This window comes from Scyliorhinus canicula, chromosome 16 (assembly GCF_902713615.1).
Source record: "Scyliorhinus canicula chromosome 16, sScyCan1.1, whole genome shotgun sequence".
NCBI classification, from domain to species: domain Eukaryota; kingdom Metazoa; phylum Chordata; class Chondrichthyes; order Carcharhiniformes; family Scyliorhinidae; genus Scyliorhinus; species Scyliorhinus canicula.
In genome coordinates this window covers 36,167,710-36,191,969 of record NC_052161.1, presented here as the reverse complement: position 1 = coordinate 36,191,969, position 24,260 = coordinate 36,167,710, and the positions used below count along the sequence as shown (strand labels likewise).

Genomic DNA, 24,260 nt, shown 5'->3' with positions numbered 1-24,260 from the left:
TGGCCATGCAGGCAATGGAACGTCTGATGGATCCAGCAAAGTTTGTGGTCGCAGCGACCAGCAGCAGTAGCAGAGTAGGCCAGTGTCCCACGTGGGAGCTGGAACTCCGCAAATATTTACAGGGAAAGGGATGGCCCCTTTGGAAAGAGTTTTGTGCAAATGAGGAGACAGGTCCCGGGAGTATAGGTCATACTTGGTGGGAGAACCTCTCTCAAATACACAAAAAGAACCTAGGTAAAGCACGCAAGCCGATGGCGATTGTGTCCTGTTTGGCACAGTTGCGAGGCGCAGAGGAGGTCATCAGGACGCTCCGGACAGATTTAGAAGAGAGGAATAGGATGAGTAAGGTCGATGTCAGGGACATCGAGAAGGAGAATCTGGATCTCAAAGGGAAGTTGGCAGAGAAGGATAGAGAGGTGGATGATGCCAAAAGGGCTCATCAGTCTTGTCTAGCTCATCTGAACAGTTCCCAGACCCAGTATGAGAAAGCCTATCAGGACGTGCAACGTGCCATTCTGATAAGACAGGAATCGGAAAAGCAGGTGGAGGCATTGCAGAGGCAATGTTCTGATCTCAAAGCAGCTTTGAGAGCACTCCATGCTGCAACGACCGAACAAAGACAAAGCACAGTTGACCACGCGAAATGCAGGAAACAGATTGCGGAACTGCAATCTCTGCTTTCGGTGCAGAATGGCTTCCAAAGCACCTTTGGAGCACAGTTAGATGGAGAAAACGCCCCAGATTGGCAGAAATTAAGTGAGACAGCGCAGCGTTATGTTCAGGGAACATGTGCGCCCGCAGCTCAGCAGAAACGACAGGCACCCCAACCCCCCACAGCTCAGACCATAACCGCACCCATGAATCCCGTAACCACGCAGAGAAAAGCCGAATCAGAAGGCGCCCCAGACATAACCTACACCACCCCTTTAACAGTAACCCAGCTAAGGGACGCGTGTGAAAAGATCACTCCGTTCCTCCCCACCGCAGACCCCCACCAGTTTTTCGCTAAAGTAAAGCAGCAGGCTACCATGTACGGCCTGGATGAGAGAGAGCAGGTTAAGCTCACCGTGCTGAGCTTAGACCAGAGTGTAGTAGCAGCCCTCCCCGACCCACAGAACGTGGCAGGAGGCAGCCTAGAGGAGATGCACACCGCCATTTTAGATGCCATCGGGTACAATAGAGGTGACCCCGTAGAAGGATTGAATAAGTGCAGGCAGAAAAGATCCGAACACCCCACAGCATTCGCAGGAAGGCTGTGGATTCATTTCAGCGCAGTTTTCGGACAGTTAGATAGAGCGCATTTAACCCGCGAAAACATGGTTAAGTGGACGCGCACAATTATCTCACACGCAACAGAAGCAGGACAGAGCGCTTGCAATAGCTATGACCCCTCAGAAGAGGCCCATAACGAAAAATGGGTCCTGAAAAGATTGTCCCGCGCTTGGGAGCAATCGCTTCAGGCAAAAGGCAAAGTTAGATCCCCAGAAGAGGCTCAGGCTGCTGCAGATATCCAAGCAGTCAGAGAGCACCAGAAGCCCGCATGGGTAAATGAAGGCAAGAGCAGCCCACAACAGAAAGGACAGGAATGCTATAACTGTGGACAGTTAGGGCATTGGGCTAAAGAGTGCAATGCACCCCAGCGATCTCAGAGAGGCCAGCAGACAGGCACTCTGAACCGCAATAAGTCAAAACCGATCCATAATGTGACAGTACAGTCAGGACCCACCAATGTGGACGAGACGGACTGACGGTGTCCGGGCTCCCCCACTTGGGTCTGTGACACACTATGGGACTCATCAGGGAGGCCCGTAGTCACAGCAAAAGTCAAAGGGAAGTCCATAGAGTTACTGTGGGACACAGGAGGATCCCGCACCACCATTAACTCCACAACCACGGCACACGCAGACACGTGGCCGACCACATCCACCATTACACTTAGCGGGTTCACCGGACACTCGCAGCAGGGACATATCACAGCACCCGTAGCGATCCAGCTAGGGAACATTAGCACAAGGCACCCCGTAGTTCTAGTAAATCTTCCCCGGACGGCAGAACACATCCTGGGGATAGATTTTATGAACGCTCATAGCTTGTCGTTCGACCCAGTGAACCAGTGTGTCTGGCGAATGGCTAGATCAGACAGAGCACCAGCCACCCTCACAGTAGGAGACTACGCTAATCGGATTAGCGCAGTGGGAGAGTACTCATTCGACCTGACTACACTCCACACCGACCGACAAATTAAGGCCCTACTAAACAAACACAGGACAGCATTTGCAAGTCACCGTCATGACTGTGGCAGAATGACTGGACAAGTTCATGTTACCGGACAGGACCCCCGACCGCAAAAGCAATATAGATTTCCCCTCGAGGCAGAGGTGGAAATAGAAAAGGTTATAGGTAGCTTGTTGGACCAAGGTGTACTGAGAACGGTAGCCTCCACCAATAATGCCCCTATTTGGCCAGTGAGGAAGCCCGATGGATCATGGCGTCTGACCATCGATTATCGGGAACTCAACAAAGTAACCCCCGCAGTAGCCCCAACGGTAGCTACTAGTCCCGAGACCATGCTCAAGCAGGGTCTCAACGCCAAGTACTTCATGGTATTGGATATCAGTAACGGATTCTGGTCCATACCATTGGCAAAAGCGTGCCAATACAAACTCGCATTCACTTTTAAAACTCAGCAGTACACGTGGACATGCCTCCCACAAGGATTCCACAATTCACCCTCCATTTTCCACCGACAGCTGGCAAGTGGATTAGAGAAATTTTCCCGACCCGAATGTCTGGTACAGTATGTAGACGACCTACTACTGCAGACAGACACAAAGGCAGAGCACATTTCGCTTCTGGCCGAACTCCTGGAACTCTTGACTGAAATTGGCTGTAAAGTTAACCCGAAAAAGGCCCAGATATTGGAAAGTAAAGTGATGTATTTGGGAACAGTCATCACGCACGGCAAACGCGAGATCGAATTCAAAAGAATTGATTCGATCGTCAAATTGCCCCTTCCCCAAAATGTATCAGCCCTCCGGTCGTTTTTAGGACTGGTTGGTTATTGTCGGAACCACATCGACGGATTCGCGACAAAAGCCGCCCCACTTTCAGACCTCCTTAAGAAAGGAGCCCCCTGGGAATGGCTTCCGCAGCATACAGAGGCTGTGGAGGAGTTAAAACGAGCCCTTAGTGCAGCACCCGCGCTGCTAGTCCCAGACCCACTTTCCCCTTTCGCAATAGAGGTAGCGAGCACCGATCTGACCCTCTCGGCCGTGTTGCTTCAGGAACGGCACGAGCAGCTAAGACCAGTGGCTTATGCCTCCCGACTGTTAGACCCGGTTGAACAAGGATTTTCAGCCTGTGAGAGGCACCTCCTTGCTGTCTTCTGGGCAGTACAGTACTTTTCCTACATAACCGGACTAAACCCCATCACCATTCTAACCGAACACACACCCACACAGCTACTACTAGACGGTCGACTGAAGGACGGTTCAGTTAGCCAGATTAGGGCAGCTAGGTGGACCCTACTTTTACAAGGACGGGACATTACTGTAAAACGGACACGCACCCACACATATTTAGCAGACAACCTCCAATACCCCGGACAGCCCCATGACTGTGAAATTGTAGCTCCCCTGCATAACACAGGACCCTTTTTAGCAAAAACACCCCCCAGGAAGATAGGGAACCCAAAACAAAGCCCCCAGCCCACAGACACGTGTGGACCCTTGAGGATTTATGTAGACGGTTCCTCCACAGTTTTAAATGGTGAGCGTATCACAGGATGCGGCATCTATGTAGAGGACGCGCAGGGGCGCGCTCTCGAAGAGATAGCTCTTAAGTTACCAGGTCACTTAGGCGCGCATGCAGCAGAGCTAGCGGCCATAGCGTATATAGTGGACCACCCCGATTCTTTCCCCAGCCCAGCAGACATATATTCAGACAGCTTATATGTCTGCAATAGCCTAACAGATTTTCTGCCCCTGTGGAGGACACGAGGTTTTGGCTCCGCAGACGGAAAACCCCTTCCATCAGCCCCCTTACTCCAGCATATCCTAGAGAAAGCGAAGGACAGGACCTTCGGCAGTATAAAAGTTCGCAGCCACCATAGGTCATCACCCCCTGGGAATGTAAAAGCCGACGCATTGGCTAAGGCAGGTTCCAGGAGAGGACACTTATGGACCCCCCCAGCTAGCGCACCAGCTAGCGCCCCTGTGAGTGCAGTACAAGTCTCACAAACAGAGGTTAAAGATCTCGTAGCAGCACAGAAACAGGACAGAGACCTCAGGGAGGTTTTCAAGGGAAACTTTGTGCCTGCGTACGAGCACTTTAAACACACACTGACCACACATGAGGGTGTGATCATTAAGGACCAACTTTATGTGGTCCCGAAGCAGGACAGGAATCAGATGATTGCCTTGTTCCATGACGGACACGGGCATCAGGGAATTGATGCAACAACGAGGCACCTCAGGCAACTCTGTTGGTGGCCTAATCTCAGGACTGATGTCACACATTACATAGAGAATTGCCTTATTTGTGCACAGAATAACCCGGAGAGGTATTCTAAGAAAGCACAACTTCAGCATACTCGCCCAGTTAACGGCCCTTGGACAAACCTCCAGATCGATTTTATAGGTCCATTGCCCCCTTGTAGGAATGGCTATAAATACGTTCTGGTGGTCATCGACACCTTTACCAAATGGGTAGAGGCATTTCCCTCACGAACAAATACAGCAAAGACAGCTGCAAAGATCCTGACCCACCACATCTTCACGAGATGGGGTTTACCCCGAAGTATCGATTCGGACCAGGGATCTCACTTTACAGGACGGGTCATGAGGAACGTCCTGACAATATTCGGTATAAAACAAAACTTCCACATTGCGTATCATCCACAGTCCAGCGGGATTGTGGAGCGCATGAATCGGACCCTAAAAACGACCCTCAGGAAAATGGTTCAACAGAACAATTCCACATGGGAGTCAGTGCTCCCATTTGCACTTATGTTCATAAGGAACACTGTCTCCACATCGACAGGATACACACCACACACACTCATGACCGGACGCCCTATGAAAGGTACAGAATTCCTTTTAGGACTGGACATGACAAGCCCCGAAGTGACGGCCCTCACACATGAAAAGGCAGTTAAAGATCTAGTTGAGACTGTGAGGTCTGCACAGATCGCGGCCGCAGTCCAGCTAGGGAAACGCCAACAGCAACGCACTGCCTGTTTCAATAAGACCGTACACACCACAGAATTCCAGGTTGGGCAACAGGTAATGTTATCTGTTTATAACCCCAGCAGTTTTTTGGCTCCAAAATATTCCGGTCCCTACTCAATTTCGGACAAAATTAGCCCCTCCGTTTACAGGATAAAATATCCTAATGGGAAGACCGCGTGGTTCCATATAAACCAGTTAAAGGCATATGGAACACAGGCCAACCATGCTCACCATGTCCTGCTGGATGCAGCAGAACACTTCACCCCGCCCACCAGAGACACTTTTCCACCATCCCCCTCACAGACCAGTTCATCCACGGACTCGCCCACGACTCCGCCCCCAGACCACAACAGACCACGCCCCGACACGCCCACAAGCTGCCACAGCCGAGACAGCAGGACTGACACTGACTCTGAAGACAGCGACAGCACACAGCCATACAGCCCACACTGCACCAACTACGACCCCGACTCCAGTGACCCCATGGAAGTCACCTACCTCAAAAACCCAGAACCACCACCCGACCCCGACTACCCCGACAACACACTCGACACTACACTATGGCACAGGGACAACTCATACAGACTTGTCCGCAATGACGAGAGTGACCCCCGGTCACACAATTCCAAAGTTTCATGCCTGATCCACACAAGGGTGTGGGATCCGGGAGAGCAGGACGACGCAATGTCTGAATCCCGACACGGCAACCCCTTTGTGACCCTGTTCACAGAGGCAGAATCAAAGTGAGGTGTCCAGATGATGTAAGATAGGAATCGTTTGAGGGAAACGATGTCCTTTCTGATGGAACCTGCACGTATGTTTGTCTTCGTTTTATGTTTGTTTGTTCTCAGAATTATAAATTGTTCAGCTGGAGGATGGACATCTTCTTTTCAGCTGAAAAGATTGTGACCACCTCACATACACGTTAGTTTATCCGCAGATACTTTTGAGAACTTCGGTTTGATTGGAGATCTTTTCCAAAGTTGTAAGGCCACACGCCAAATAGCTTGTCCGCAGATATCTCTGAGAACTTCAGTGATGTCCTCAGTTGGAGCATCTTGGCTCCCTTGGTTTTTTAGGTGCCCCTCTATTCGGCGGAATAGAGGCTGCAAGTCATGGTAAATACATTCATACCCGTTTTTCTTTCCAGGTTACTCAGGCAGTGGACAAACGGCACTGAGGACCCGCCCTGTCTGAGAACCAACCCTTGGTCAGCCAAGCTCGGGTATGGCACAGCACGCCCTACCCGGGGATTCCATCCAACTCGTACCCGTCGCGGCCCATACGCAACTCATTCGGATGTTTGTTTCAAAGTTTGTTTTCATTTTAAGTTAGGTAGCCCTTCGGCCGCCATCCCACATGCTATTTACATCCGGGAACATTCGGATGGTAAATCAGCAAAGCCTGCGAGACGGCTCGCAGAAGGAAGGATTGTTAGGTGTATGCTGGTCTTTAAATTCGCTTTTTGAAAAAAAAAAATGAGGGGAGTCACAGGGTGTGACTTAGCCAGTCATTTTAAAGGGTCAATTGGGTTTTGAAAGACAGATGCACTAACAAGTAAAGGTCTTAAACTGTGTATTGACAGATACTGTGCTTGATCCCAAAGGTTTCAAAGGTCGAGACAGAGGTCGAAGCCAGGATTGTCAATACCGGAGGAAGAAGGAAAAGAAGGAAGAAGAACAAAAGATGATGGAAGCCCACTTATTACTGTTTAATGTTATATGTGTATGTGTGGAAACAAGGCACGTTTCCCCCACAACCCCCACCGTAAATGTTTCAATTACAGCAAACCCCCAGTGCTCAGCTCTGATCAGCGAGGTTCAGACCTGGTGCACTAAATTCATGACGTGGTACTCCATGTCCTATATAATCGAATCACTGTTGGTGATCGCGATCCTCATCATACTAGTACAGACCCTCAGGTTGAGGAAATGGAAGAGGAGAGCTTCTCGTTCCAGCACCTCACCCATCTATAGAGTTCAATCCCCCATCTTCGGATTCCACCAAACCCCTCAACCCCTCACTGATTACAACACTCTGTAAATAAAAATTTCAGCCATGTATTATATTGTCCCATACTCGACTGCCGAGTTGGGAAGTGTGATGTTGTGGTGTGAATGGTTAAGATTTTAGAGTGATGAAATGTTAAGTTAAGGTTAAGGTTAATAGTGATAGGTAGAGGTTCCCAGTTGTATTAATGCATGTCCCTTTGACATAGGGCCAAGTAGAAATGTTAGTTAAAAAAAAAATTTTTTCTCTTCTTCCCATAGTTTAAGATAGAGTAGAACAGGAACTGGCAAGAGGTCAGAACACAAGGAAGGCAACGTACATAGGTGATCCTTCACAATAGTATGATTGTGAGGATCACAAGGAGGGAATGTAGCCATGCTGGCCACGCAAAATGGACACTGAGCCAAACTAAAATGGAAGACAGAAGGAAAAGCCTGTTTAGTGAGAACAGACAGCCTGCTCTCAACTAATTAGCATTTTGCAAGCAGCAAACCAGTTTTCTGGCCAGGTGCAAGATCTCCAAGCCAAAGGTGTTAATGGCAAAGCGCTTAACATTCTGATGAGGCAGCCCAAATCCAGGCACAAACAATGGCAACATTTCCATCTCAATGTAACACTTAATTGGTGGAGCAGACAGGATGGCACCAGAGTAAAGAATATCGAAACCACCCCCCAACATCGAGGGAAGCCCCCGCATTGGAGGGTTTCGAAGGTAACCGTTTGGAAACGCTCCAATCGGTACCGAAAGGTAGAGCCCGCCTAGAAGGGGGCAAGGACATTAGAGAGGGGTATAAAAGCAAATTCCCCACAGAGCCCGGTCTGTTAAACTCGTGCTCCGGCTCTGACTGACATCTTGCATCCTGACTCCAGCCGTTGAGCACCAGCCGCCAAAACCGTAAGTTCAACGCTCGCTACGCGATCCAAGCCCACTAGACTCCCAAGTACCAGAACGCTTGCTGAAGGCTGCAGTACAAGACCAGGACGAAGGCCTCGTTCTCTGACCTTGCCTGTTCCTGTTAGATAAGTATTCTGTTTGCTTAAGTTTAGTTATAGCTTAGTCTCTTAGTGTGTGCATGAGTATTTATTATAACTGTATAATAAATATTGATTGTTTGAACCTTACTAATCGGTGTATCGTCTTTATTACTTTGAACTTGACCTTGGAATACTTGTGACGTTGTCTACACGGCAACTGGCGACTCCCAGAGCTGAATAATTACATACAACAGAGCCTAGTAGTGTTAAGCACACGTCGAATACGGAGGCGTGTTAATACACTCCAATAAACGCGTTTTACGCCCATAGTAAAACGTGCAACAAGTCACGTGTAGGCCAAACCGGGTAAGATTTCCTTCCCTGAAGGACATTAGTGAACCAGATTTTTTAATGACAATCGGCAATGGTTTCATGGTCATCATTAGACTTTAAGTCCAGATTTTTTTATTGAACTCAAATTCACCATCTGCCCTGGTGGGATTCGAACTCCGGACCCCAGAGCATTCGTCTGGATCTCTTGATTACTAGTCCAGTGGCAACACCACTATGCCACTGCCTCTCCTCTCTTCCCCAGTCACCCGCTCCCTGTCATGTGTTTGCATGTATCTCTTCCCCAGTAGTCCCCCCATTCAAGCCTTCTGCCTTCAAGCACCTTTTCCTGCCTTTGTCTTGTCTCAGCTGACGCTTTTTATTGGCGATCAGATATTGAAGCCTGTGAGGTTAATAGATCTCTGCTGTTGCCTGAGTTCCACCATCTGGTCCCTAAACTTATCAACACGTACAATAAGCGGCTGATACTGTGTCCAACATGTACCTTGCTCATTATCACTTCAAACATTTAATGCAAATAACATACCAGGTGAATAGAATCCAAGTTATTGTAATTGTTAAAACTTGAACAGGCTCCAGATATGTTGTCGTCTGTCCATTACAAAATCCCACATGCACCAGACAACCCATCCTCTCGAAGAACCGAAACATGATCTTGCGTAAATAAAAATAAAGTGCGGAAATTTAGAGGCCCACCCGCCAGCGGGATGTTCTGGACCCAGCCAAGTGAATGGACCTTTGAACAGCTCACAGTCATGACCCAGCTGTAAAACTGTAAAATCCCACCGAATAATGGGACGCAGGATGAACAATAAGTTCTTTCATTTAATTAGATATGCAATGGATTTACTGGATAAACTTGGTCACTTTACCTGATTAAGGGGAAAAAAATATTTTAATGATATAAATTATTGACAAGGTATGGAAACCATTCAGGTGTGAAAAGTTTTACTCTGTATTTAGCAAAATGCTATGAATGCGCCATTTCCTGGCAGGCCACATCTGCCAAATAACCATGCCAAAACCACCTTGTTCTGCAGTTTCATGTCGTTCACCTATTTGAAACATTACATTCTGTTGTGACTCATATTGTAACCAGTGGCAAATAAATACTCAGCTCAATGTTCAAGGCAATTGCATTGCATTTATTTCCTCTATCGTGCAGTGTGTGGATAATGGTGGGTAGTTTAAATTAGTACACTCTTGTTCCTTGCTGCTTATATTTTGCTGTCAACCTAATTGCACGTACTAATTTTAGTCAGAAACTGCGTTTTTAAATATGTTTGGTGGTTTTAATAATTTTGTTGTTTTCAACCAATAAACTAAACGGTGAGTTATATCACCCACCATGGGCAGGCGAATGAAAGGGAAACAGCAGTCACCATCTTAATCAGCTACAAACTACAATTAGGAGGGACTTGTGAGGCTACCAGAAGTTCAGCAGCGAGGCAGTGAAATCCTGTAGCCAGGTATCATGCTTACCACTCTGCATTACATATATGGTACGGTGGTTTAGATCATCTATAATTAGTATACAAACAACAAATTTGAACAGCAGGTTTGAATCAAATCTGTCCAAGTATATTTATGTGGCATTAATGGTACTTTCAGAAGTATTAAAAGGAATGCCTTTGGGATACTTAGTGATGAATGCAATAATAAATTATAATGCAGTATAATTATAATTATACTGTCTCACAGTATAATCTCAGGGTCAATATTCACACATTTAACTATAACAGACTGGAAAACAAATCTATGGCTGAAATATTCTCACCGGCAATAATAAACTCTGATATTCGAAATTGGTTCAAACCTAAGTTAGCACAAATAACCAGCAGTACAAATCATAATCATAGTGTGATCTGTCCCTAGTATAAGTTTGTTAAGTTTGAAAAGTTTCAGTGGAACAGATTCAGATGTACAACAGATTTCCAATGTGAAGAACTTCTGGACTTGCGAAGTATTTGGAAAAGTGCCCATCAGCATAGGAAGTATTTGATTTTCAAATTGAATACAATCAAATTTGCTAGACCAATTCAATTTACTTCTCAATGGTGCAAAACAATTTCGGAAATGAGCAGTAACCTGAGGCCAATTTTCTTTTTTTAGTTTTATTCAGTGATTTCTCCAAAATACAGAGAGAGACAATTTGAAGCATTCTCTGCTGCTAGAGAGCTGATCTTAAATTGTCTACATTCAAAATGACATCGTTGGTGAATCTGGTAAAGCTAATAGATGAATTATTGTCAACAAGAACAAATTTTAAGTCACAATTATTGGCCCGGTCTTTCATTGCAGTCTCGAATAACATGAGTCGGACTCGTTCCTGACTTCCGAAATCCAAGCCTGTTTCTGAGCCCCGTTCCCGCCATATCATCAAAACAATGAAACAATGCTGGTCAATGTAATTGGCAAACTACTTTTTCAGTATGTAATAACTGGATCTTTGCAGTTAAAACAGATCCACATTACAATGCATCATGTAATTTTAACATTTCAAGTTGTCAAATCATTTTGCACTGACCTGTCAGAATGTTCCTGATACCTCAGCAGGCTTCCACTAGTGGTCACTAACTCTCCAGCGAGGCGTGTTTATTCGCGCTTACAAAACCCGCACCCACACACAAAAGTTGTGGGGGCAGGAAATTTCCTTTTGGGCTCAATGACAACCTCAACTTCAGAATAGATGTGTGTGGAATCATATGACCCAAGGCCTTCCTGATTTGTAAAAAGGCCATGCAAAAATAGCATGGGGTCAGGAAGACCCTATTCCCACCCAGATTAAATTGGTCAGCGCCTGGTCATCGAGTTACGTAACCAAGATGATGGCAACAAGAACTGGTTGGCACCCCTGTAAAATTAGCAAAGATAAAGTCATTTTATATGTGTATGTTAAATGTTCAGCAACAGCAAATTAAACCCTTAAATTTTGACTGGGAGTGCGTGCATATATTGTACACGCAAATCGAAAATCATTGGCATGGTTCATCAACCATATAACTCTAATTGGACAATAGAAATAAAAAAATACATGCAATCAAGCAAAAACCTTCAAACTAAATGTAATCTTGCCAAACAATTGTAGAATCTTAGAATAGCACGGCATAGATTATTCAGTCGATCGAGTCTGCACTCGCTCTTTTGAAGAGCAATCTAATGAGTTCCACTCCCCTGTCTTCCCCATATCACTGCAATGCTTCCTCCATCAAATAGTTAACCAATTCACTTTGTAAAGGCCACTGTTTAGTAATGGCAATCAGGGAATGCATTTCAAATTATAACCATTTGTTGCACAAAATAAGCTTTTTTCAAGTCGCCTCTGGTTCTTCTGCCAATCTGTTTGAATCTGTGTCCCCTAGTTTTTCAGCCAGCCAATGGAAACAGCTTCTCTTTTCATTTACACTGTTTAAACACTTTATGATCTTAAGCACCTTTACCAAATTTCCTCGCACATTTCTTTGTTCCAAGAAAAATAACCTTAGGTTCTCTAGTTAATCCAAAGTAACTATAATACTTCATCCCAGGAACAATCCGAGTCGGTTTCTCTGCACTCCTGCCAAAACCTTCATGTCCTTCCAAAAGCCAAGTGCTCAGAATTGGGCATAATATTCTTTCTGGCAGCGAACTAGTGTTTCATTTAGCTTTAGCATAACCTTCTGGCTATTGTAATTTATGCATCTATTTATAAAATCCAGGACCCGATAAGTTTTATTAACTGCTTTGTTAACCTGTCCTGTCCCCCTCAAAGATTTGTGTACAAAGTGACGGTGCCAGGTTTAAAGCTTTCCTACCAGTATGGTTTCCATATCATGTGAACAAATTATTTCGTCAGATTATCCATCTTCTCACATGGGATTGCAGCTCAACATATGACACGACTGTGCATCATTAACTTGTAAAATGATACCCTGATGCAGATATAAAAATTTCTGCAATAAAGGACAAACCGATTTATTCAGTTAATTAAGCATGAACCTCTGTCTTTAGTGTGCAACCCTGGTTGACTGATAATTTATTAGTGGTTGATCATTGCTCAATGCTCACTTGCCTGAACTTCTGAATGGTTTATATGACGCTAGTCCTTAAATGTGTTGAGGTATGTGTAGAATGCACACAGTTTAAATGAGCTATTTGAGAGAGTGTTTAAGAATGATGCTACGAAATGCCATTCAAAGGAGCTAATAACACACTCTGATTCTTTCAGCTCCAACCACTGAATTCTCACTGAGTTGTACATTTTGTTGCAGTTGATGAAGATAGTAAATGAACAGTGTCCAAACATCACGAGGATTTACAACATTGGCAAAAGCTATCAGGGGATGAAACTGTACGCCATCGAGATATCCGATAATCCAGGGGAGCATGAAATTGGTAAGATTTATATCTGAAAGACCACACATTATTCTTCATGCCTCCATTTGCTCTGTACCATTTCCATTCATTTTACAAGATTAGTATTTTTTTCACAACAAATTACTTTCACCCCAAATGAATAGGGCTGGATCCTCCCAAGATGGGGCTATGTCTCCACATGGTGTAAAAATGCTGGCGTTGCACACTCCCAAGTTTCCTCAAAATAATACAAGCTGATTCACTTACCTTCAGGGGGCTAGTAGAAGAACGGAGTGCTTCTCATAGCTTTGGCTGCGGAGACGGGCCCCCGCACTTCCGGTTTCGAGTCCACGCGTGCGCACGGAGGCGGCCTCCAGCGGCTGCGCCGGATGCCATGGAGGACTCGGACTGCGGAGGCACCTGGAAGATGTAGCCCCCCCGATCGACTGCGTGCCCGAGGATCCCCCCGGCACAATCTCTCTCCTGGCCACCATAAGACCCCCCCCCCCCCCCACCCCCCCCCCAGTGCCCGATCCCCCCGCCTCCCACCAGGGCAGCTGCGGACAGAGTCCCCACCGGCAATAGCATGTTAGTTCCACACCGTCGGGAACTCGGCCGGTCGGGAGCGGAGGGTCGCTGGGCGGGCCTCTGCCAACGGCCCCCCAGCCACGCTAATTATTACGCGAATGCACCAATTTTCGGGGACAGGAGAATAAGCGGACCAGCGCCGGGCCCGATTTCGGCGTGAAATTGTATTCTCCTCCCTCGCGCCAAACAAGATTTTGGCCTGGGGCTTCGGAGAATCCAGCCAACAGTCTACATCCAGCGGCAGTGACAACAGGTGCCAACTGAGTATCGTACTGCAGCTGATGTCAATGGGAATTTGGGGTGGGGGAAATTCTCCACTCTTTGGAGTCATACTGAGCACGAAGAAAGATGGTTGTGGTTATTGGAGGTCAATCGTCTCAATCCCCCCCGGGGCTGCACAGTGGCGCAGTGGGTTAGCCCTGCAGCCTCACAGCGCCGAGGTCCCAGATTCGATCCCGGCTCTGAGTCACTGTCCGTGTGGAGTTTGCACATTTGCCCCGTGCTTGCGTGGGTTTCGCTCCCACAACACAAAGATGTGCAGGCTAGGTGGATAGGCCATGCTAAATTGCCCCTTAATTGGAAAAAATTAACTGGGTACACTAAATTTATAAAAAGAAATTTTAAAAATTCTCAATCCCAGTGTATTGCTGCAGAGGTTCCTCAGGGGAATGTCCAAAGCCCAGCCATCTTCAGCTGCATCATTAACACCCTTCCCTCCATCATGGCGTTAGAAGTGGGGATGTTCGCCGATGATTGCACAATGTTCAGCACCATTTGCGACTCCTCAGATACTGATGCAGTCCATGTCCATATGCAGCAAGAACTGAACACTATTCAGGCTTGGGCTGATAATGGCAAGTTACATTCGTACCACACAAGTGACAGGCAATAAAAAAGAGAGAATCCAATCATCTTCCATTGACATTCAATGGCATTACCATCACTGAATCTCTCACTATCAATGGGCACGATTCAAATGAAACATTTGTCAGTGCCATTTTGGGTGAGTTTGACAGGGTGTTTCGCATTGGCTGCAATGGCAAGATCATGGCCTGTATGCACCCGCACCTAGTTCCAAATGAAATTTTCCCAAAAGCATGTGAATGTTGCCAAGCCTGACTCCATCTGTGTCTTTATTCACTAGATTCATACCTCAGCTGCTTGTTGCTAACAAGCTGCTTTTAAAAGCTCCCTCACCACTCACTCCAAGTCAAAAAAATGAGATGACAGCACGGAGACTTGCTCCTCGCTTTGGGGAATCCGAACTGGCCAGACGTCTCAACGCCGTGGATTACAGGCAGGGCACACTGTTCCCCCGAGGGAGTCGGAGAACCAGCAGCTAGGTCAGCAATGCCACCTTGGTCGCAGTGGCAGCTGCTGTAAGTGCGGCCAGCATGACCAGGAGGACCGCTGTCTAATGTCGGAAGAAGATGAATTACATCTAATGAGCAGCAGGGCTAAGTTACCACCTCCCTCATGGCATCAGTCCTGCCTGCCGCCCCTCAAATTCCAAACTCCCCCCCCCCCCCCCCCCCCCCCCCCCCCCACCTCCCCCCCCACCCCTCTCTTCTCCCTCGCAATCCACTGGCTGATACCTCGCATCCATCCTGCCAGCATCTGATCTTCAACTTGTTCCTGAGAACTCTCTGGCAACCACAAGCACAATCCCTTCATATCCAGGTGCAGCTCCCACACATGCGACTTGCTCTAGACCTCCCCTCCCGATCTATCAAGTGTGCAGCTCACATTGTTCTCTCTTTGTCCCCGCAGGAGAAGGTAGGGAAAGGATGAAAATAGGGGGGGAGGGGGAGTCTGAGAGATCCGGGTCCTCACCCGTAATGAGGAATGGGCTCTGTAGATCATGCAGTTGCCCGAGGAGAGAGCAGTGACTGACAGCAAGGTTGGCCTGTGCCAGAGAAGTGAGGATCCACTGCCCCTTCATCGAGATGACCTGTCTCAAGTTAGTTGTTGATGTCCCACAAAATGATCCTTCCTTCTCACTGACCACATGTCCATTGTCTTGCAGGATCACCATGTGATGACGCCAGACCCATCTGGAATAGTACTCCCCGCCACACAAGATAACACCTCAGAGGAGAGTCCTGAGACTACGGCAATACGTCACAGCTATCACTCGCACCCTCCACCAGCGTGGAGACACACACCTTGGTGGGCGACATTAGTGGACAGGCTTCGGGGGCACAATCTGATGAGCACCCACAATTGCTGATGCACATCAGGTAGAGGCAGGAGAATCCAGAGGGTCTGCTGGATCCCAGGACTCAGCTGGGCCTCAGCCAGATGTTGAGCCTCTGGACAAGGTTCTCCAAGAGCTGATACAGATGATAGGACACAGCTGTGACATTCAGAAGGGGCTGTCAGTGGCAAGGCCGATTGGAGGAGTCCCAAAGCTTTCAAGCGCAGGAGGTGGTGCCGGCAATGCTTGGCACCCAGGCCAAAACGGCTAAGCTGGCGACCACAACTTGCGTGGTGGTCTTCAAGGCATGTCCCAGTCTGTGACGACCGTGGCTGAGATCCTCAACATCATGTCCCGATGCAGGTGGACATTACCAAGGTGCTGAAGAGCGTGGCCCAGTCACTGAGGAATGTCCCTGAAGGCATCAACACCATGATACAGATTATGGGGAGCCTCCAGGACTGGCAGTGCCAAATGACTTAGAGGCTCTGGAACTCATTCCAGCTGTCCCTCCATTCCATGGAGTCATCCAGGGCCCTACAGGTACACTCAGTGAGGAGGAAACGCTGGAATCCAACAAGGGCCTTCCATCAAGGAAATTCAGGCTGTCTACAGTTCTTTTGAATCCCCCCTTCCTGATACTAGCGTATCTCAAGGACATTGGGCAGAACAGGGTGACACTTGTGACACAGGTAAGTCGGCCGTTGCCTTCTGGCTCCGCCTCAGCCATCGGCGTCATCAGCCAGGACCTCTTAGAGTATCCCTTATCCCCCACAAGCCAATCCGTCATCCTGGGGTGCTCCTTGAAGACACCGGAGATCTCCGAGTGTCCCAGGATGTAGCTGCCATGCACCCACCAATGGTAGTGGGTGCACAGGTACATGATCCTGAGGTGGTGATCACAAACGATCAGTACATTCAGGGAGAGGGAACCCTTCCTGTTAACATAGGGCACTCCCTGATGCTTTGGTGCTCGCAGGGAAACGTGCATTCCATTGATTCACCCCTAGACCTGGGGCATCCCGGCGATGGAGAATTGGATTGGATTAGATTGGATTGGATTTGTTTATTGTCACGTGTACCGAGGTACAGTGAAAAGTATTTTTCTGCAAGCAGCTTAACAGATCATTCAGTACATGGAAGAAAAGGGAATTAAACAAAATTCAAGAAAATACAAGAAAATACATGAGAATACATAATAGGGCAACACAAGATATACAATGTAACTACATAAGCATTGGCATCGGTTGAAGCATACAGGGTGTAGTGTTAATGAGGTCAGTCAATAAGAGGGTCATTTAGTAGTCTGGTGACAGTGGGGAAGAAGCTGTTTTTGAGTCTGTTCGTGCGTGTTCTCAGACTTCTGTATCTCCTGCCCGATGGAAGAAGTTGGAAAAGTGAGTAAGCCAGGTGGGAGGGATCCTTGATTATGCTGCCCGCTTTCCCCCGGCAGCGGGAGGTGTAGATGGAGTCCATGGATGGGAGGCAGGTTCGTGTGATGGACTGGGCGGTATTCACGACTCTCTTAAGTTCCTTGTGGTCCTTGGCCGAGCAGTTGCCATACCAGGCTGTGATGCAGCCCGATAGGATGCTTTCTATAGTGCATCTGTAAAAGTTGGTAAGGGTTAATGTGGACATGCCGAATTTCCTTAGTTTCCTGAGGAAGTATAGGCGCTGTTGTGCTTTCTTGGTGATAGCGTCAACGTGAGTGGACCTGGACAGATTTTTAGTGATGTGCACCCTAGGAATTTGAAACTGCTAACCATCTCCACCTCGGCCCCATTGATGCTGACAGGGGTGTGTACAGTACTTTGCTTCCTGAAGTCGATGACCAGCTCTTTAGTTTTGCTGGCATTGAGGGAGAGATTGTTGTCGTTACACCACTCCACTAGGTTCTCTATCTCCCACCTGTATTCGGACTCGTCGTTATTCGAGATCCGGCCCACTATGGTCGTATCGTCAGCAAACTTGTAGATGGAGTTGGAACCAAGTTTTGCCACGCAGTCGTGTGTGTACAGGGAGTAGAGTAGGGGGCTAAGTACGCAGCCTTGCGGGGCACCGGTATTGAGGACTATTGTGGAGGAGGTGTTGGTGTTCATTCTTACTGATTGTGGTCTGTTGGTCAGAAAGTCAAGGATCCAGTTGCAGAGTGGAGAGCCAAGTCCTAGGTTTTGGAGCTTTGATATGAGCTTGGCTGGGATTATGGTGTTGAAGGCGGAGCTGTAGTCAATAAATAGGAGTCTGATGTAGGAGTCCTTGTTTTCGAGATGCTCTATGGATGAATGTAGGGCCAGGGAAATGGCGTCTGATGTGGACCGGTTGCGACGGTATGCGAATTGAAGTGGGTCAAGGCGTACCGGGAGTATGGAGGTGATGCGCTTCATGATCAGCCTCTCGAAGCACTTCATTACAACTGACGTCAGGGCCACCGGGCGGTAGTCATTGAGGCATGTTGCCTGGTTCTTCTTTGGTACCGGTATGATGGTGGTCTTCTTGAAGCAGGTGGGGACCTCGGAGTGGAGTAGGGATAGGTTAAAGATGTCTGTGAATACCTCTGCCAGCTGGTCTGCGCAGGCTCTGAGTGCACGACCAGGGATCCCGTCCGGGCCCGTCGCCTTCCGTGGGTTCACTTTCAGGAAGGCCGAGATGACTTCGGAATCTGTGATGGTGGGTATGGGTGAATTATGGGCTGCTGGAGCACTCGACAGCGGATTGTTGGTTACCTGCTCAAACCGAGCATAGAATGCATTAAGTTCATCGGGGAGGGGTGCGTTGCTGCCAGAGATACTGCTCGGCTTCGCTTTGTAGCCCGTTATGTTGCTTAGTCCTTGCCACAACCGCCGAGAGTCTGTCTGTGACTCTAGCTTAGTTTGATATTCTCTCTTGGCATCTCGGATGGCTTTGCGGAGGTCGTACCTGGATTTCTTGTATAGAACAGTGTCATCTGCCAGGGTCAGAATCTTGCAGCCTGCGCATATTGGTGGGCGTGGTCCAAGTAGAAAGCGATATAGTCGGGCGCCCATGTATACAGAGCATCTGTCATCTCACGGATGGATCTGTGGGTGGATGACTGCGAAATGCTGCAGTAATCCCCGCTGAAGCTCTGGAATGAGCCAGTGGCATAAAGGTTTAGTGCATAAAGATTTCGTGAAGTGCTCTCACAACTAACATTTGAAATAGCCTTCAGCTTTGAAGCTAGAGGGTGCTCACAGGCAAAGGGGGTTAAATTGACTTTCACGAGAGAAGCTGCAGCACAGGCCTGTCCTGGGAGAGTTTGGTAGGACAGACAGGCCACAGCTGTGGTTGCCCCTGTTATGGGTCCCAAAAATATTTAAAGATGGCTTGAAGACCTCACAGGTGCAAAACCCCTCACACCCTTGAGCTTACAGCGTTCCAGCCCCTCCAGAACAACCCCAACCAACCCAAATGCACCCATCCCTACCCCCAATCCCACCCGCCTAAGCATTGGGGCAGCAGTTCCGGTAGCTTGAACTGCATGCCAGTAAATGCAAAGGATTACTCACCTCCTCAATTACCCTCGGTAGCCATTACATCAGCTTCATGATTTTGTAGAGGAGCACTAAACGATGCCTACTCCAGTGCCTTCTCGCTGGGAGTTGGCTGACTCCCAGAAGACCGCTGCATTCGACTTCAGTCTCGTTAATGCATCAACGCAAAAGGTTTCTTCGACAACACCTTCCAAACTGCGTTGTTTACCACCCAGAAGAACAATAGCCACAGCAGCATGGGAACACCACAACCTGGAAGTTCCCGTCCAAGTCAGACACCATCCTGAGTTGGAAATATGCCACTGTTCCTTCACTGTCGCTGCGTAAAATCCTAACAGCACTGTGTGTTTTCCTACACCGCATGAACTGCAGAGATTCAAGAAGGCAGCTCACCACCACCTTCTCAAGAGAAATTAGGGCTGTGGCAGGTCTGGCCAGTGTGTTCAGCTCCCCAGTGATGAAAATAATTCTAAGTCTGGGCAGTCCGGAGAGGAACTCCTCAAGGCCCACAAAGTGGTTAGATAGCGGTGGGGAACTCACCCACAGAGCCGGCGTGAAATTCCCAGGCTAACCCGCCTGAAATGAACTTAAAAACTTTTCATGAAATCGCGCCCTTCCTGTGTGCGGGAGACCTAGCACCCAGCGTTGCGCTCCAAACCAGCTGGTCTTAGCTATTGGGCAGCTGCGTCCTACTGGCTGACAGGCTGTTTTGAGTAGAGGTCAGCAATCTGCTTGTTAATGCAGGCTGGCCGTTAAAGTTGTCTAAGTCCTCCAGTGACATTCCCTTGAATGCATCAGCTGCATTTCCTGGGAGTAAAGTTGACCCAAATAAGTTCTAAAGTGAAGCTTAATGATAGGGCTGTTTGAGAAGTGTGTGAAACGCCTATTCTAATCATACAAATATTCACCATCTCTGGAACTCTTCGGAATGGGTGTATCAAACTTCATCAATTTGCCAATTGTAAACAAATATTTAATTGGCTGAATTATTGACAATATAAATATATGGTATGAATGTTTGAACTGGTATATTTTAGTCAAGTGGTAATAGACAGAGTGGAAGAAATTGCAGACAATACTCACGCATTGTGTGGGACTACTTGAATCTGTGCTGGACAGGCCCCGGGGATGACGACACATTCATTACTCAGGATCCAAGTTCTCTTCAACTTTGAAAAGCCTGTCCAAAATAAACTTCCAAATATTTACACAGCTCCAGTTTTGGGTAGTCAATGATTGAACTTTTCCATCAAATAGTTTGACACTGAATGAAAACTGTGGTAATAGGGCGGTAATTTGGAAATATGAGAATAAGTGGGATCAAAGACCCTTATAATCCAAATTGATCTAATTTATTAATAGTGAAAATAAGTTGTGAGTATTGATAATTTAATAAAAGCTCATGGCTAAAAATGTTGAAACTGCTAACATTAAGCAGCCTGAAGCTGCTAGAAAGCAGGGGCGGGATTCTCCGTTCCTGTGGCTAAGTTTGGCTCGAACAGAAAATCTGCAGGGGGGGTCACATCAAAAAAATCGGTGCGAGCCCTCAGCGATTCCGGTGCCATTGAGGGGCTAGCACTGGCGACACGTAATACGCCCGCCGATTGCATCGGGAACAGCCAAAGAAAGGCCGTGCCCTGGGCCCTGAAGGCTGACGACTTGCATTGTCGGGCCTTACAACATGGTGCCAGCCATGCACGTAACCTAACCTGCCGACCGCGACCCCACAGCCCATCCCCTGGCCACCCACGGCCAGCCCCCACCAGTCCCCCCAGCCCTGGCAATGCCCACCCGGCCAACAGCACAGATACCAGCTGGGTGTGGCAGGGCTGGACACAGTCCGCAGCCGCCACGCCGGCTCAGACCACATGTGTCCCGCGCCACCGGGACCTCGCCCCATCGGGGGCGGAGCATCGTTGGTGGGCCAGCCGTCGAGGCGCCAACCGCATTGCCACTGCGCGCAGTGCATGTCACGATGACGTCTGTTTGGAGGGGGCAGAGAATTGCAAACCGGCATCAAACTGGCCCCGGCCCGAATTCCGGCGTTGGAATCGATCCTCCGCCCGATTGCCGATTACGATTTTGTCATTGGGCAATGGAGAATCCCGCCCCATAGATTTACTGGAGCTTGCTCCCTAGTACAGCCAGTTACCCTGGAATATTTTCCAGAGAACTAAACCAAACTGACTTTATCTCACGTAACCTGACCTTGTGTAATAGTTTTGTTCAATAATTCATTCAGTAAGATCAGAGATTAATGCTGACCTAAATACATGACCAAAATGGTTACCTTCTTTTTAAATTTTTGATGGGATGTGGGTGTTACTGACTAAGCCAGCATTTATTGTCTTTCCCTAATTGTCGTTGAGAATGTAGTGATGTGCTGCCTTCTTGAATTGCTGTAGCCCATGTGTAGATGTGCCATAGTGCTGTTAGGGAGTTCCAGGATTTTGATCCAGTGACAGTGAAAGAACGGCAATATAGTTCCAAGTCAGGGTGATGAGTGACTTGGAGGGAACTTGGAGGTGATGGTATCCCAGGCGTCTACTGCCCTTGTCCTTCTAGGTGGTAGAGGTCGTGGATTTGGAAGGTTCTGACAAAGGATTATTGCGAGTTTCTGCAGTGCATCTTATAGATGGTACACACTGCTGTTACTATGTGTCACTGGTGGAGGGAATGAGTGTTTAAAATCCTGGATGGGTTGCCAATCAAGCAGACTATTTCCTGAATGGTGTTGAGCTTCTTGAGTGTTGTTGAAGCTGCACTCATCCATGCAGGTTGAGAGTATTCCATCACACTCCTGATTTGTGCCTTGTGGATAGTGTACCTGCTTTGGAAAGTCAGTTGAGTTACTCTACAGAATTCATAGCCCCTGACATGTTCTTGTAACCACAGTATTTATGTGACTAGTCCAGTAACTTTTTGGTTAATGGTAACCCCCAGGATGTTGATTGTTGGGCATTCAGCAATGGTAATAATGTCAGGGGAGATGGTTGGCTTCCCTCTAATTGAAGATAGTCACTGGTTTGCATATGTGTGGCAGGCATTTATTTATTTAGTGAATATAATTGTGTAACTTGAGTTTTCTAGCTTAAATGGTCGCAGGGTACAGTAATCCATTGGTTATGGTGCTAGAGAAATTAGGTTGAAATTATATGGGGTACGTATTGTGTTACTTACTTACTTTTAATTCTGAATGAAATAATTATTGACTATGTTTGTCTGAACTAGGTGAGCCTGAGTTCCATTACTCTTCGGGAGCTCATGGCAATGAAGTTCTTGGACGTGAGCTGCTCCTATTACTGATGCAGTTCATGTGTCAGGAGTACTTGGTAGGGAATCCACGAATCAAGCACCTGGTGGAGGAGACGAGAATCCATTTCTTGCCTTCTATTAATCCTGACGGATATGAAAAAGCTTGCGAAGTGGTAATTTTTCATTTAAAACTCTGAACAGCTATTGCTGCCTTCACGTTTATTTGAGCTTTACTAATTCACCGCAATCCCTTTTCTCCCCAACATGTATGTGAATGTGATCACTCTCTTGTGTCGAATTTTAGGGTTCCGAACTAGTCGGCTGGTCTTTGGGACGTTGGACACATGATGGCATTGATATCAATCACAATTTTCCTGATCTCAATTCAGTTCTTTGGGAAGGAGAGGAACGTAGAAATGTGTACAGGAAAATGAATAATCACCATCTGCCAATCCCTGAGTGGTACTTATCTGAAAACGCCACGGTGAGTTGTCAATGCATGCAATGTATATGTAAAATAATAATTTGAATATGTTGTTTGGAGTAGCAAATTGTAAGGTAATTGGTTGAAGATTATCTCATCATTTCACACCAGAAGTTGGACAGAACAGCAGCAGCGAGATGGAAATTCAGGCAAAATTACCCATTTAGTAGAAATGTTTCTTTAAAGATGTTTCATATTAATCTTGCCAGCTGTCGGAAAGGTTACATTTCAGATGCTCATCCCAAAAAACATAGTAATTAAATATTCCTTTTATATTACAGCTCTACCACTCACCATAAAAGCCAGACTTCACTAGTAGTGTTGTATTGCAAATTGTGAGTGTAGAGGCACTTGAAGAGGTGATGCTTTCCTTCTGCTCTGGTGAGCAACACACTGTTACCAGGGGAAAATATAAATAGCCATTGCTGCATGCACACACTATTATTTGCACTGGCTGGGAATGACTGAACACTGAGCCTGTTCATTCAGGTCAGTGGTTTTCACATAACTCGTCTGAATGGACTTTCCACATAAATTGGCAGAGATTGAGAAGCCAGGAACGAAAGTTGCGATTGAAACTTTTAAACAACTGCCTGTGTGCACCCTTGTGCATACACTGTTGTTTTGTATGTTGTCGCTGCTGCTGAGGAATCTGCCCTGTGGTAAAAGTATGATTTCACAGCACAAGCATTTGAGATTGTTTCTACTTAAGCTGTTCTGTAATATACATATGGCATTAAATAACACGGGATACATTTTGTGAATGTGATGCACAATCATGCTTTTGACAATCTGAACAAGAGTCTGTAATATGTTCATATGTTTTATGAACAGATGCGGTTTTCTGCATCTATGATCAGTAAGCTTGGTTAAACAATATTTTCCTTCATCGTTGAGTTTATCTGTCTAGATGGAGAGCAACTTTGCAGAGCACAGTCTGCTTGTGCAGTCACCCAAGTCTGTTCAAAGCCATGACAAATGAATTGATCTAATTATAACCTATTGAACTTAGGCCATTCAATTTACCACCTTATATCAATGCCACTACTCCAGTTTCTGAGAAATGCCATTTTAACCTGGTAATACATCTCAATGAAAGCAAACAAATAATGATAATCCCATAATACTGGTATTTCTCCTCATTGTCACTCTGCTGCTTATCTACACATACAAGTTTATCCGTTGCAGCCATGATACATAGCATTGCCACGCTGCTGGAAGACAAACCCCATTTCATACAATCAATCAGACAAACTTAGGCATGCCAACCTTTGATGATAATTATACCCTCTGTGAGATGCGTGCCCAAATATCCATAGGTCCAGTGG

General features: G+C 47.0%; 1 protein-coding gene across 1 annotated transcript in view; it reads left to right on the top strand.

Moving 5' to 3' along the window:
* Positions 1-24,260, top strand: part of cpxm2 (carboxypeptidase X (M14 family), member 2) — a 259,608-nt gene that overhangs the window by 167,999 nt on the left and 67,349 nt on the right. Inside the window, exons 8-10 of the mRNA XM_038773322.1 lie at positions 12,815-12,938; positions 22,425-22,621; positions 22,753-22,932. Of these exons, the coding sequence (XP_038629250.1) occupies positions 12,815-12,938; positions 22,425-22,621; positions 22,753-22,932 (501 nt within the window). The remainder of the gene's footprint in view (positions 1-12,814; positions 12,939-22,424; positions 22,622-22,752; positions 22,933-24,260) is intronic.